The 13,066-nt window shown below is 44.0% G+C and overlaps 1 protein-coding gene across 1 annotated transcript; it reads left to right on the top strand.

The window, feature by feature from the left end:
* The first annotated feature begins 486 nt into the window (after positions 1 to 486).
* On the top strand, positions 487 to 12,347 carry ANKRD34B (ankyrin repeat domain 34B). Its single transcript, XM_052700799.1, has 5 exons — positions 487 to 565; positions 846 to 895; positions 5,420 to 5,593; positions 6,933 to 7,056; positions 7,680 to 12,347. The coding sequence occupies exon 5, from the start codon at positions 7,710 to 7,712 to the stop codon at positions 9,126 to 9,128; it is 1,419 nt and encodes a 472-aa protein (XP_052556759.1). The 5' UTR covers positions 487 to 565; positions 846 to 895; positions 5,420 to 5,593; positions 6,933 to 7,056; positions 7,680 to 7,709; the 3' UTR covers positions 9,129 to 12,347.
* The last annotated feature ends 719 nt before the right edge of the window (positions 12,348 to 13,066 follow it).

Below are 13,066 nucleotides of genomic sequence, written 5' to 3'. Positions count from 1 at the left end.
AACTTCACATTAAATGCCAATAAATACCCCTAAGTGGTGGGAAGCAGCAGGGATTTCAGGGAGTTGTTCCTTCACAACAGCTGCCCTTCGCAGCGGAGGGAGAGCAGCGCGGCCAGGAGATCACTTTGTAGAGGACAGCAGGGAAATGGAGGCAGTGGTGGACACCGGAAAGCCAACAGCCCGTGGAGGGAGACCACTGCCACGAGGAGATGGGCAGCAAGGTGTGAGGACCTCCTAAGCCATCCTGAGGAGGTAGCAGGGAAGGCTGGGTCGGGGCAGGAGGGCTGTGTGAACGAGGCAGCGGAGCGCGGCTGTGAGGCAGCTGGGCAGCATCAGACGTGGGCGCCCGCTGCCTCCGCTGAGCGCGACCCGAGAGAGTCGACGTCTGCGCAGCGGGGAACCCCCTCCGCCTCACGTCTCGCCCCGCTGGCCGCCGGCCCCTTTATAAAAGCAGGCGGAACTTGCACTTCGTGCCTGAGCGCGTGGCGGGGAGGCGCGGCTCCCGCTGAGACCGCGGCGGGCGGCGGAGCGCCGCTCCAGCCCCGAGGAGCCGCGACGGGAACAGGTGAGGAGCGAGGGGACCGGTGAGACGGCAGCCTGCGGGCTCGGGAGCTCTCCGACGCTCCTCTGAGGCACAGCACGGTGAGTGGGACGGCTGCAGGCAGCGCCCGGACCGCCCTCAGCTCGGCTCGGCGGAGGGGCACATGCTGTGGCTGTGGGGAGTCGCGCCTGGGTGCCTGAAACCTGGCTCGGTCCCGGCAGCTCCCCGGGGCTGTGGGGGAAACTTTGGCTCTGTTTGTAATTTGTTAACTAGAAGTCGTTTCTTACGTGCCGTTAAAGATCAGCGGGGGAGATCGGAGCTGTTACACGGACCGGGAGAGTTCGAGGAGTTAAGGTGAGTCACGGGTGCGCTGACGGCTTTGCGCTCCTTCAGTGGCTGAGCCCGTCTCTGACAGAGGGGAGAATCGCTGCCTTAATTGTAGTGGAATCGTTTTAGATCCCGGAACGCTGCTGTGAAAAGTTGTGTGCAACTGAGTGGGTGGGGCATACCAAGAAGATTTCGCGTTAACTTTGAATAAGTGAGGAATATCTTGCAATAACACCAATTCACAGCATCCTTTGCTATGTTCACGTAGTGAAAATACCTGTACATTACAACAGTGGGCGTTTTGCCACTTAGCTTTGTGGTTATTTCCATTCTTACCTGTAACAAAATGCTGTCACCTGGTAATTAGAGCCATGGAATTGTTTGAGTTGGGAGGGACCCTTAAAGGCTGGTCCAACTCCCCTGCAGTGAGCAGGAGCACTGACAGCTGATCAGTATGCTTGCAGACCACGAAGCAAGGGGTACAGGACAAAAAAAAATTGCTAAAACTTCTAAGTTCCATTGGCTTTTCCCACTTTGATGGCAGCAGGACCTCTGTCAGAATAGGGATCTAGGTTATCACCACTTTGTACTTGCCTGTCAGACCTCAAGATAGGACTCAGCACAGATCCACAGCACTGCCTGACTACTTCTTGGTAACAAACCATCTTTGCCTTCAAAAATTCATTTTCATTCTACCAGGTGCCTTGTGCTTCTTCATCCCAGTCTCCAGGACAATTTGTCTCTTTAAAAATAAAATTAATTTATCTACAGAAAGAATAAGTGTTTCTGGAATGCGATTTGCACAAGAACATTAGAAATTTGTGAATGTTCTGAAAGACCAGCTTATAATCTGCAGTTAAAGTCATGCAGTTCCTCATTCCTTGATGAGCTGTCCCAGCACCAGTCTTGCTCCTGTGGCTCTCCTCACATCTCAGTAACACATGCAGTTGTTCCTGGCATCACAGCTAGTGAGATTAGAGCATGTGTAATCCCAATTTGTTTAATTATCAACTGAGCAAATCTTATGGGGAGTCTGCTTGAACTGTGACTTTCACAAGTATCTGTAAGTACTGTGCATTTTTGTCAGGTTATTGGGTTTTCTGTTGTTGTTATTTGTGTTTTTTTGGAGCAGTGTGTACCCTGTCTAGGTGTGTTTCCATTCAGCCAATGTCACTCTGGTCTTACAGAAGTCTGTCTAAACTTTGTTTCCACAATAGCAGTTTTATGATGACATGTGGCCCATGACACATTCTCCTGTAAGGACAGATTCTGTAGATGAAATCATGGTTATGGTGCCTAGTTGTCAAGAATGTGTTCTGCATTATACTGTTCATTTACAGATATGTAACTCTTCTGGTGTTAACAGGACAGGTTCATGCAACATGTGCTGCATGTTCTGTGGTACCTCTTCACCACTGTGAGGGCAAGAGATGCACACAGATGGCTCTTGGTCTGTTCTCAGCTGGGCATGCATATCTGTGTAAATGCAGATGCGTGCCTATGGCCAGTGTAGATATGGTGGAAGTAGCCAGCAGTAAATAATAAATAACAAATAATTTTTCTTCCAGTAGTGTATTCTGCATCCTGCATGTCTTTCGGTGCTTGCACCATCCCCCCACCATCCTATCCCTTAAGAGTCCTTCTTGGAGGGCAGAAGGATCCAGGAAGGCTGGATGCTCCTCAGGAAGGAAACTGTAAAGATGCAGGAGTGTGCTGTCCCAGTGTGCTGTAAGATGAAGTGGTGGCTGAACAGGGAACTGAGGAGTTTACCTCCTGTGGGAGAAGGGACAGGCAACTCAGGGAGAGCACAGGGAAGTTGCTAAGTTATACGCAGGAAGAAGAAACGCTTAAGCCCAGTATGAAGTCCAGTATCAACCTGGCCACTGTGGTAAAGGACAATGGAAAAATGTGTTTACGAATGTACCAATAGTTAAAGGACAGTGAGAATCTCCATCCTTTACTGAATGTGGTGGGGAACATGACCACTGAGGGTAAGCAAAAGGTTGAGGTTCTCAATGCCTGTTTTACACCTGACTTTAATAGTCAGAGTATCACCTGGGTACTCTACCCATCTGACCTGGAAGTCTGAGTTGGGGAGCAGAATAAACCCCCTACAACTTAGGAGGTAACAGTCAGAGATCTGCTACTGCACCTGGACTGTCACAAGTACATGGGGCCAGATGGGATCCATGCAAGGGTGCCATGGGAACTGGTGGAAGTGATTGCCAAGTTGCTTTCCATCATCCATCAGTGATCCTTGTCTACTTGAGATGTCCCAGAGGACTGCAGACTTGCCAGTGTGATTCCTATCTGCGAGAAAGGTCGTAAGGAGGATCTAGGGAACTACAGGCCTGTCAGCCTGTGCCAAGGAAGAATAAGGAACAGGTCATCTTGAGTAAGATTACATGGCATGTGTTGGACAGCCAGGGGTTCAGGCCCAGCCAGCATGGCTTCATGAAAGATAGGTCCTAGTTGACCAGTCTCATCTTCTTCTCTGACCTGGTAGCCCAGCTGGTGAATGAGGGAGAGGCTGTTAGGGTAGTCTACCTAGACTTCAGCAAAGCCTTTGATGCTGTCTGCCACAGTATTCTCTGGGAAAAGGTGGCACCCCGTGGCTTGGACAGGTACACACTTTTCTGGGTAAGGAACTTGCTTTGGGCCACGTCCAGAGAGTGGTGGTGAATGGAGTCCAATCCAGCTGGTCCTCAGTGGTGTTCTGAAAGATCCCCAGGGGCTGATATTGGGGCCCAACCGACTTACAGTCTTTATTGATGATTTGGCTGAAGGAATTGAGTGCACTCTCGTAAGTTTGCAGATGACACCAAGTTGAGGGGAAGTGTCAATCTGCCTGATGGTAGGAATGCCCCACAGAGGGATCTGGACAGGCTGAATAGGTGGGCTGAGACCAATGGGAGGAAGTTCAACAAGATCAAGTATTAGATTCTCCACTTTGGTCACAAACCCAGGCAATGCTACAGGAGGGCAGAGTTGCAGGAAAGCTGTGCAGAGGAAAAGGACTTGGGGTCTTCATTGACACTCAGCTGAACAAGAGCCAGCCGCGTGCCTATGTAGCCAAGGCCAATGTATTCTAGCTTGTATCAGAGCAGCGAGCAGGAGCAGGGAGGTGATTGTTCTCCTGTACTCTGCCCCGCTGAGGCTCCATCTCAAGTACTGTGTTCAGTTTTGGGTCATTCACTACAAGAAAGACATGGAGGTTCTGGAGCATCTTCAGAGAAGGGCAGAGAAGCTCTGAGGGTTTCTGAAGCACAAGCCTTTCGAGGAGCAGCTGAGGGAACTGGTTTTGCTCAGTCTCAAGAAGAGGCTCAATGGAGACCTTATTCCCCTCTACAGCTGCCTGCAAAGGAGGTTGTGGTGAGGTGGGGATCAGTGATAGGATGAGAGGTGATGACCTGAAGCTGTACCGGAGGAGGTTGGATATTAGGAAGAATTTCTTCTCCAAAAGAGGGGTTAGGTACCAGAATGGGCAGCCCAGGGAAGTGGTTGAATCACTGTCCCTTGGAGGTATTTAAGGAAAGGGTACAGCACTTAGGGATGTGATTTAGTGGGCAGTATTGGTAATGGGTGGACATTCGGTCTAGATAATCCTAGCAGTCTTTTCCAACTTTAATCACAGAATTGATTCTATTGCTGCTATGGTTCTATGATCATAGCAGCATGCAAGCACCTCATCTTTTTTTGCAGCTCTTTGTTACAGCTGTCTGTTCATAGTGTGAATGAGTGAATGAGGCTCAATGCTTCTTCTGGCTGCTGCTGATCTCTGTTTAATTAAGAGAGTAGAAGTTATTTAGAAGTTGAGCTTTAAGTAACCTTAGCTTTGCTATGGCAAAATAGGGTCTTCCAAGTAGAAAACCTGCTCCAAACATTTAAACGCTACTGGCTTAGGCTAGCCTTACTCTACCCTTACTTAATTCATAGTTCAGTTGAAGTATATGCAGACAGCACCTGTAAGCAAGTGGTAGCATTTGGTCAGATAACAGAAGAACACTCTCATTTTCTTGCCAAATGGCTTATTCTCAACTCCTCCTGTGCCTGTTATTTAATGCTCTTCTAACCAAAGAATTTCTGCAGATGAAAAGACTTCTGTTAGTGCTGTGTACCTTCATGTAAGTAATGCATGCAGGTAGGTACCAAAAGATAAGTCTGAAAGAAATATAAAATCACTGGTGACTTACAGATATTTAAAAAATGAGGGGAGACTGTGTCAGAACTCCAGCATGTGTGCTATCTAGAAAATGTTTCTCTTTAACTTGTGTCCTGACACCTTGAATGCACCAGTTAATTGGACTGTTCTTTTTAATAATAGACTTGATGATAATCTTGATTGTTTTACACCTCAAAAATATGTATTTCATAATAATGGTTTGTACATCAATAAAAGCTGAGAGAGACAGTACTGCATCATGAAACTTCACTGTAATGGAATGAATCCTTAAAGCTGTTTCAGTCCAATTTGTTTTAAAATATAGTTTTATCAAGAAAAAGTCTTTTAAAAAGAACAAAATCCAATGAAAGAAAATGATATTATCACAGTGGCATCTCTGCTCTCACCAGTGATCACCACTGTCAGCAGTGTGATATTTGCTCCATGAGGACAGAAATAAGCATGAAGCCCCTGCACTAACTGTTCTCATTGCAGCTGAGGAGCCGTGGCGTGTCACAGCTGGACAAAGGCACCTGTACCTATGGCAGGGGTGGAGATCTGAGGTAAGCGTGTATTTCAGCTGACTTTTATGTTGCTGTTTCTTGGACTTTTAGAACAAAAAAAAGTACACTGATACTGTCTTTCGACTTCAGAATTCAACATAAAACACCAGTTTTGAAGAAAAACAGAATGAAGTTACTACTTCTCAGCTATTCACCAGAATATTACTAATACTCCCTATAGATTAGTAATAAGTTTGTTCATTTCATTTGCAATTAAATTAATTTGACATTTTTGTTTCTCTAGAAACAAATTGTAAATAAACAAATTAGTTTTCATATCCAATCTTGTTTTGAAATCGTATTGCTCTGCCAGTTGTTAAATTCTGATTTTTCTTCTGTCTCTGAAGACTTTTCTCTAAACAGAAAGTAATTTAGAATCAAAGGCCATCTAGTCCAAATCCCCTGCAATGAACAGGGGCACCTACAGCTCCGTCAGGTGCTCGGAGCCCTGTGCTGGCTGACCTGGAATGTCTTCAGGGACGGGGGGCATCTGCCATCTCTCTGGGCAACCTGTTCCACTGCCTCACTACCCTCATTGTAAAAACAAGCAAACAAAAGAAGAACCCACAAACTTTTTCCTTATGTCCAACCTAAATCTGCTCTCTTTGAGTTTAAAACCATTTCCCCTTGCCCTACCACAGCTGACACCACTAAGGAGTCTGTCCCTTTCTTTCTTCTCTCCCCCTCCTTTAGATACTGGAAGGTCACTGTTAGGTCTCTCTGGAGTCTTCTCCAGGATGAACAGCCCCGTCCTCATAGGAGAGGTGTTCCATCATTTTTATAGCCCTCCTCTGAACATGTTCCAACACGTCCATGTCTCTCCTGTACTGAGAGCACAGTAGTTCAGGTGAGGTCTCACCAGCACAGAGCACAGGGACAGGATCACCTTCCTCATGGTGCTGGCCATGCCACTTTTGATGCAGCCCAGAATACCAGGAAAGCCCAGGTTGGCTTTGTGGGCTGTGAGGGAACATTGCCTGCCCATGTCCAGCTTGCCATCCATCAGTACCCCTAGGTCCTTTTTGGCACGGTTGTGCTCTATCCTTCCATCCCCCAGCTTGTACTTACACTGGGGGTTGCCACGACCCACAGGCAGTACCTTGCACATGGATCTGTTGAACCTCATGAAGTTCTTCTTGGCCCCCTGCTCAGCCTGTCCAGGTCTCTTTTGATGACTTCCTATCCCTTGGGTGTGTTGACTGCACCCCTCAGCTTGGCGTCATCAGCAAACTTGCTGAGAGTGCACTCGAGCCACTGTTTATGTCATTAAGCTCCTATTTTTTTCATATGAAATCTCCAGAATTTTTCTTCATACTATTGAATGTTTTTTTTCTTTTAGAGCTGATGCTTTTTGCCCAGGCAGTGTATTACTCCCAGCTCCACGACAAGCACAGCAGCTTTGGCATCACTTCATTTGTGCAGTTTCACTTAGACTAGTAAGTTCTCCAAGCACCGTAACTAAGGTAATGTTCTGCAAATGTTACTACTTTACTTTTATAAAAGAAATAATATAAGTCTTCCAACTATTTAAAAGTTAATTCTTAGCTAAACAAAGTGTGCTTGTGCTTTTCTTCTTCATTAAGACCCTATTAAGTAACCTGTTTTTTTCCTCACTAATTTGTTGATGTTTAGCACTGTCATTTGATAAGAAAAAATAGAAGCAGCTCAGGTACTCGCAGGAACTCAGTGGAAACAAACGCTGCAGCGTTCATCTTGTTCTTGCTTCCAATATTTTGAATCAGGAGTGCTACAACTTCTGCAGAGTCACTTAGGTGTAGTCAGTATAAAGCCATTACAGTGTGGAGAAAGAGAAAACATAGTGACAAATACATTTTAAGCAACTATAAATATTTCAAATATTGTTTTTTTTTTTTTTAAAAAAAAAGCGTTTCTGGAAGTCTGGGAGGTGGTAATTTCCCCCCCTCCTCCCCCCCCTTGTAGTCTTAAAGGAGTGTTGACAAATTTATAGGAGCAATTCAAACAGCTAATCTTTCTCCGTCCTCCCCAGCCCCCCCCCCTTATTTTTCTTCTTTTTTCTCTTTTGGCCTCCTTGCCTTCTTTGAGCACTGGGTGTTATTTTCTGCAGCTAGGAAGGTGTACGTAAAAGACAAGTGCCATGAATCAGACTATAGAAGTGCCGACAGAAGAGAACTCCCTGATCAGAGCTGTCTATCAGAGTCGACTACGCCTCACCAGGCTGTTGTTGGAAGGTGGGGTCTACGTCAATGAAAGTAACAACAGAGGTGAAACCCCCTTAATGATTGCCTGTAGGACAAGACATTCAGACTCTCAGAGTGTCAGCAAGGCAAGGATGGTTAAATATCTACTGGAAAACAAGGCAGATCCAAACATCCAGGACAAATCTGGAAAGACAGCCTTGATGCATGCTTGCCTAGGAAAAGCGGGGCCTGAGGTGGTTTCTCTGCTGCTGAAAAGTGGAGCTGACCCAAGCCTACAAGATCACTCTGACTGCTCTGCGCTGGTGTACGCAATAAACTCTGAAGACAGAGAGACTCTGAGAATTCTTCTCAATGCCTGTAGAGCAAGAGGAAAGGAGGTTATCATAATCACAACAGAGAAGTCTCAATCAGGAAGGCTGACAACAAAACAGTACTTAAACGTGCCTCCTCCAGAACTTGAGGTATGCCACTCTCCAGTTTCCTACATTGCCCCATCCAAAATAGAACTGACACTATCACCCCCACTTTCAAGCTCAAACGAAACTGAAAGGGCACACTTCAGCTTCAGTGATCTGGAGCATCCCGAACACAATGACCGTTCTCAGCCATTTTCACCAAGAAATTCAAGTTCCTCAGGCATGGGACCCAAGCTGACACATTTGCAGCAACTTCAGTCTGAGCCGTGGGTAAAGCGCTCTACTTCCTCGTTTCACCAGAATAAGATTTCCAATCTACGTGGAGAGCTCCAGGATATAACTCCAGAAGAAAAGCTCTCTTCCAAAGCCAGTGGCTTTGCCTTATCAAAGAAGTTTGTTAACAGGCTCCAAAATATTGACATAAAAGACACTGCTAATTTACTGAAAAGTGCTGCTCAAAGTAGATCAAAGAAATTGTACAAGGTGATAAACACTCAGACTTGTAGTGAAGAGGAGCATCTTCCCAGTGAGATCCTTGGGGGTGAGGATGAGAATTCTAGTTTGGGACCAACCAGCTTAATTTCAAACCTACGCAGTATGATTAAAAAAAGAAGCTTAGGAGCAAATCATCACAGCGCTCATTCTCAGTTAACTACTGCTCTACATCCTGCTGCTGCAGAAGACAGTAAGTCAGTGATAGGAAAGAAGAAGTCTGTGTCTCCAACTCACTCTTTGTTTCCAAGTTCTAGAGATTTACTGGAGAAAATACCTTCTGTTCCCAGGAGAAGAAAAAATGAGACTTTTCCAGAAAGACAGGGTTCAGGAGCCTTTCTGCTGGATAACAGTGCTCGGGCAAGACCAGCTTTTCTTCCACCGCTCAATGTGAATCTGCAGCCCCCAATTCCGGATGTTAATTTCTTACATAAGAAATTACCCTAGAAACCTTATGGGCAAAAACAATACCAGCAGCACCTGCTTCCCTTAGCGAGACCAAAAATACAAAAAAGCTACTAAGGAAGCAGTCATTACAGACTTAGCAGATTAGGCAATTAGTGAATTTTTGACAGGAGATTGAAGAGTTATAAAATGTTTACAATGTGTACAGACTCACTGCTCTACCTAACTGTAAAAGATGGCAGATCTGTGATGTAGGGCTCTCAGCCTCAGAATGAATTAAATGGCTTAGGTACTACATCAAAAGATATACTTACCCATCTAATGAATTAATTAAATGATGTTGCTTTCTGCAGACTGAGGAATATTTATTATATGCTCTTAATTTCAGCTTTAGCACTGAAGCCTTACCCACATCAGTCTGAATGTATGAGGGATATTAGGTGATGCAGTTCTCAGTTCTAGGTTGCAAGTTTTGCCCAAACACTGCCTTGTTTTTCCATCCAGACAAGTTGTACAAATGAAATTTGGGAACCTGGAACATTTGACTTTGATGCTGGCCATGAGAGTTTTGTGATGTCCAGACATTCCAGACACGAGCCTGTGCTTGAAGGGTGGGCAGTGGTGGGTGTCAACAGGCAACATCCTCTGGCTTCAGTGAATTTACTGCTTGTAAACAGACAATACACAGACTATAAATGAAAACAGATGTTACAAAGCTATGCTGTATGCATAGCTCCACTTGAGAAATTCCAGATGAAGACTGGGAATCTGCTCGATGTGCCCACTGGGAATCGGCACAGTACACAGACCTCCGAGCGCTGCAGCTGGGCATTCAGCATCTGACAGCAGTCCAGCAAGGAGCCATGAGGCCAGCAGAGTGCCTGAGTGGTTTTCTCGCTTCTCATCTAAAACGACCAAACCCTGCTTGCAGCACCAGGTAGCCACGTCCATCAACGTGGGCTTCTCAGGCTGTCTGCTGGAGTTCAATGATTAAAACAAGGATGGGTGGGGGAGGTAAAGGCTCTGTCAAAATGGAGCTGTTACTTGCAGCTTCAGGCAGAACACGTGGGACCTTGTCCTCCCCATACGCGTGTTTCTTCTCTACACAAGATGCAGGTGGTGGAAGGTATCACATACCTTTCCTTGCCTGGGAGCAAGGGTGAGCTCTGTCCTGCTCTCACATATTAAAAGAAAATAATAATAATAAAAAAAATCCAACAATGGGGATATTCACCTGGGAGCTGGAAGACCTCATCTTGCCTAATTTGAAGCAAGAGTATGAGTTTGCTACAGGTCAGGAACATGCTTTGCCTCTAAGATAATTCATATATATTTTTAATCGTTTCTATCAAAGATGTGCTTTTCCTTCCTGTTTGGTGTTTTGTGGTTCCAAACATCTATCTTGCATTTGTGTATGTTCTGTAGATGATTTATGGCATCAAATCTAACATTTAATAACTTGTCTTCTAAAGCTTGAAAAGTATTTAATGCGCTCTCTTTTGCCAATATTTACCAAAAACAAACAAACAAACAAAAAAGCCATTTGTATTGGTGTCTGTATAACCTGAATTTCTGTATGCCAAAATGAGGTGCCCTTTCCTAAAAATACTGTGGGTGTTATCTGTCATCTTCTGAATTCTGTCAAAATTCACTCTGCTCTGTTGCCTAATGAATAGCTGTATGAGTAGTGATGTTGTTTAGTCTTGCTCTTACTATAAGACAGTTTCAAGTAAATAATAAATATACAATTTCTCTGTAAATTCCTTTTGATGGAAAAATATAAAAATATATAAAAACGAATATGAACATATAAAAATATAGAATATATATAAAAAGCCCCTAATATATATTTTTTGAAGAAGGAAATTTTCGACATACAGAAATAGCATGGTTTAACATCCCTGCTCAACAACACTGAACAAAATGCACATCCAGAACTACAGATTTAAATCTTAAAATGATTTTTCGATACCAAGTCTTTTCAATCTCTAGATTATAGAGATTCTGTGAGAATTGCTCTCTGTCCAAACTCCCACAGGTAACCGGAATGAGCAAAGAAGGAAACCTGTTCCACTGTAGTCAAAATTAACTCCTCCACAAAAAATATATAAGCCTTGAAAGTCACAGTGCTCACAGCTCTGCTAACCTGAGATGTGTAGCACCCTGATGCACAGTGACCCGCACAGAGTTTGACGTGGATACAGCTGTCACACTTGCTTTGTTACTTCATCAAGTATTCCTCAGTGGGTGTCTCAGAAATAACCAGTTCCGGTCACAAACACGTTGCTGGCGACAGGAATAGGGTATTTATTTGATTGCTTGTTCATCTTTCAGAGAAGGACTGTTCATCCCTTGAAAGTTCCTTACTCATTTATGGATGAGTAAGAATGGGTAGATTTAGCTCCACGAGGTTACACAGTTGAGCAATCAGAACTGAGGCAGTTCCGAAAGTGATGTTATGTCATACTGCTAACCACTGGCACACGTGGTGAAGCTTGTGGAGAACTTGGTTCCATTCAGGTGCAGACTGGAGAACAGTGCTGTATTTCGGGAGGCATTATTGGACCAGCCTCAGCACATGCGTGGCAGAAACAAGAAAGATGATGTGGGAAGCATGTTGTAGCAGAGAAATTACGTGGAGTAACATTAGGCAATCTTGAATTACTAACCATGAATTTAAAAATCAGTCCATATAGACACAGCGTGTATGCAACACAATGTACTTATGAAGTGGTTTTTATGCTGTTTGTGGAAAGTGAATTCTAGTCTATTCATTTCATGATTAATGTTAAGTACTGAGAGTTAAAAATATGTCTTTAAGAAATACTTTTTTCCTTTTAGAAAGTACCAGTTAATGATAAGATTTTCTACTCGTATCTTCTCTAAAAGTCTCTTTTCTGCTGTGTGGGTTTGTAATTAATCATGTATTAACTTATGCACTGCTCTCTGAAATAGTACTTTTTTAGAAGTGTTTCGAAGATGGAGGAGAATGCCCAATGCCTTGAGAAGAGAGATCTTTCTGCCATGTTGCCAGTACTTTGTGCCTAATTTTCACGCAGAAATAATGTGAAAAGTTAATGTGTTTATTGTTGCATCAGTGTTAAAAGTGACCTTAAAAGTAAAAACCGTTCACTTGTGTTTTCTTGTTGTTGTAATGATGCATAAATAAAAGTTGGTTTTTTTCCCCTTCAGACAATGTGGAAATAGACATATCCATTCATTCGCCGTTTAGGAGATGCTGAATCACTGCCAAAGATACTGCTAAGTGTTCCTCAGGCTGTCTCTGAACTGGAAAACTGGAACAGTTTAATCAAACAGAGCTGAATTTGTACACAGTAATGTCTGAGAGAGACTCTCTCAGTAGCTTATTTTAGCAATTGAATTGAAGATACAGTTCTGCCATTCCTGAAACATCCCATCTGTTTTCCGGTTATCCTTAGGCAAAGAGTTCCCAACAGACCTGATTTATAATATTAAATTCCACCCCCCAGGCTCAAAGATTTAAAAACAACAAAACACCTTTCAGGTGTTCCTCATGCATATCGATGAAGAAAACACGAGGGGAAACCTTTTCCTTGCCTCATGTTGGCTTTTCAGGACTGTGGCTTCCCACCCAGCAGATCATCTGTTCTGTTTCACATCTGGCAGTGAAAAATTAGGGAAGCTCATTCACTCACACTTCTGAGAAGATTAATATATCAGTCCTTGAAAAGCCCTGCATTAAACTACATAAAATAAGTGATACTTCCATGAGTAAGCATTCCTGTCAATGTAAATTACAGCTCTGAGGAAAATGCATTGATTTATGAGATTGCTGGTTCTGGATCTCTGCGACAGACTTTTGCAGATCTGGTACAAATTCAGAAAGATGATTTTTTTTCCTCAATCTTTCCATTTTCATCCGCAAGATACTGTGCAATACTGCGAAATGTCTTCTGTGATTGCCTCACAAAAGCAGTGATTACCTAACATCCACTACA

Source organism: Tympanuchus pallidicinctus, unplaced genomic scaffold, assembly GCF_026119805.1.
Source record: "Tympanuchus pallidicinctus isolate F22 unplaced genomic scaffold, pur_lepc_1.0 scaffold4, whole genome shotgun sequence".
In the NCBI taxonomy this organism is placed as follows: Eukaryota; Metazoa; Chordata; class Aves; order Galliformes; family Phasianidae; genus Tympanuchus; species Tympanuchus pallidicinctus.
The sequence above is the reverse complement of the archived record's forward strand: the minus strand, read 5'-3'. Positions and strand labels throughout refer to the sequence as shown.

Bases quoted from the DNA above. Each gene is read 5' to 3' on its own strand.
- ANKRD34B (XM_052700799.1), top strand. From the start codon at position 7,710: ATGAATCAGACTATAGAAGTGCCGACAGAAGAGAACTCCCTGATCAGA.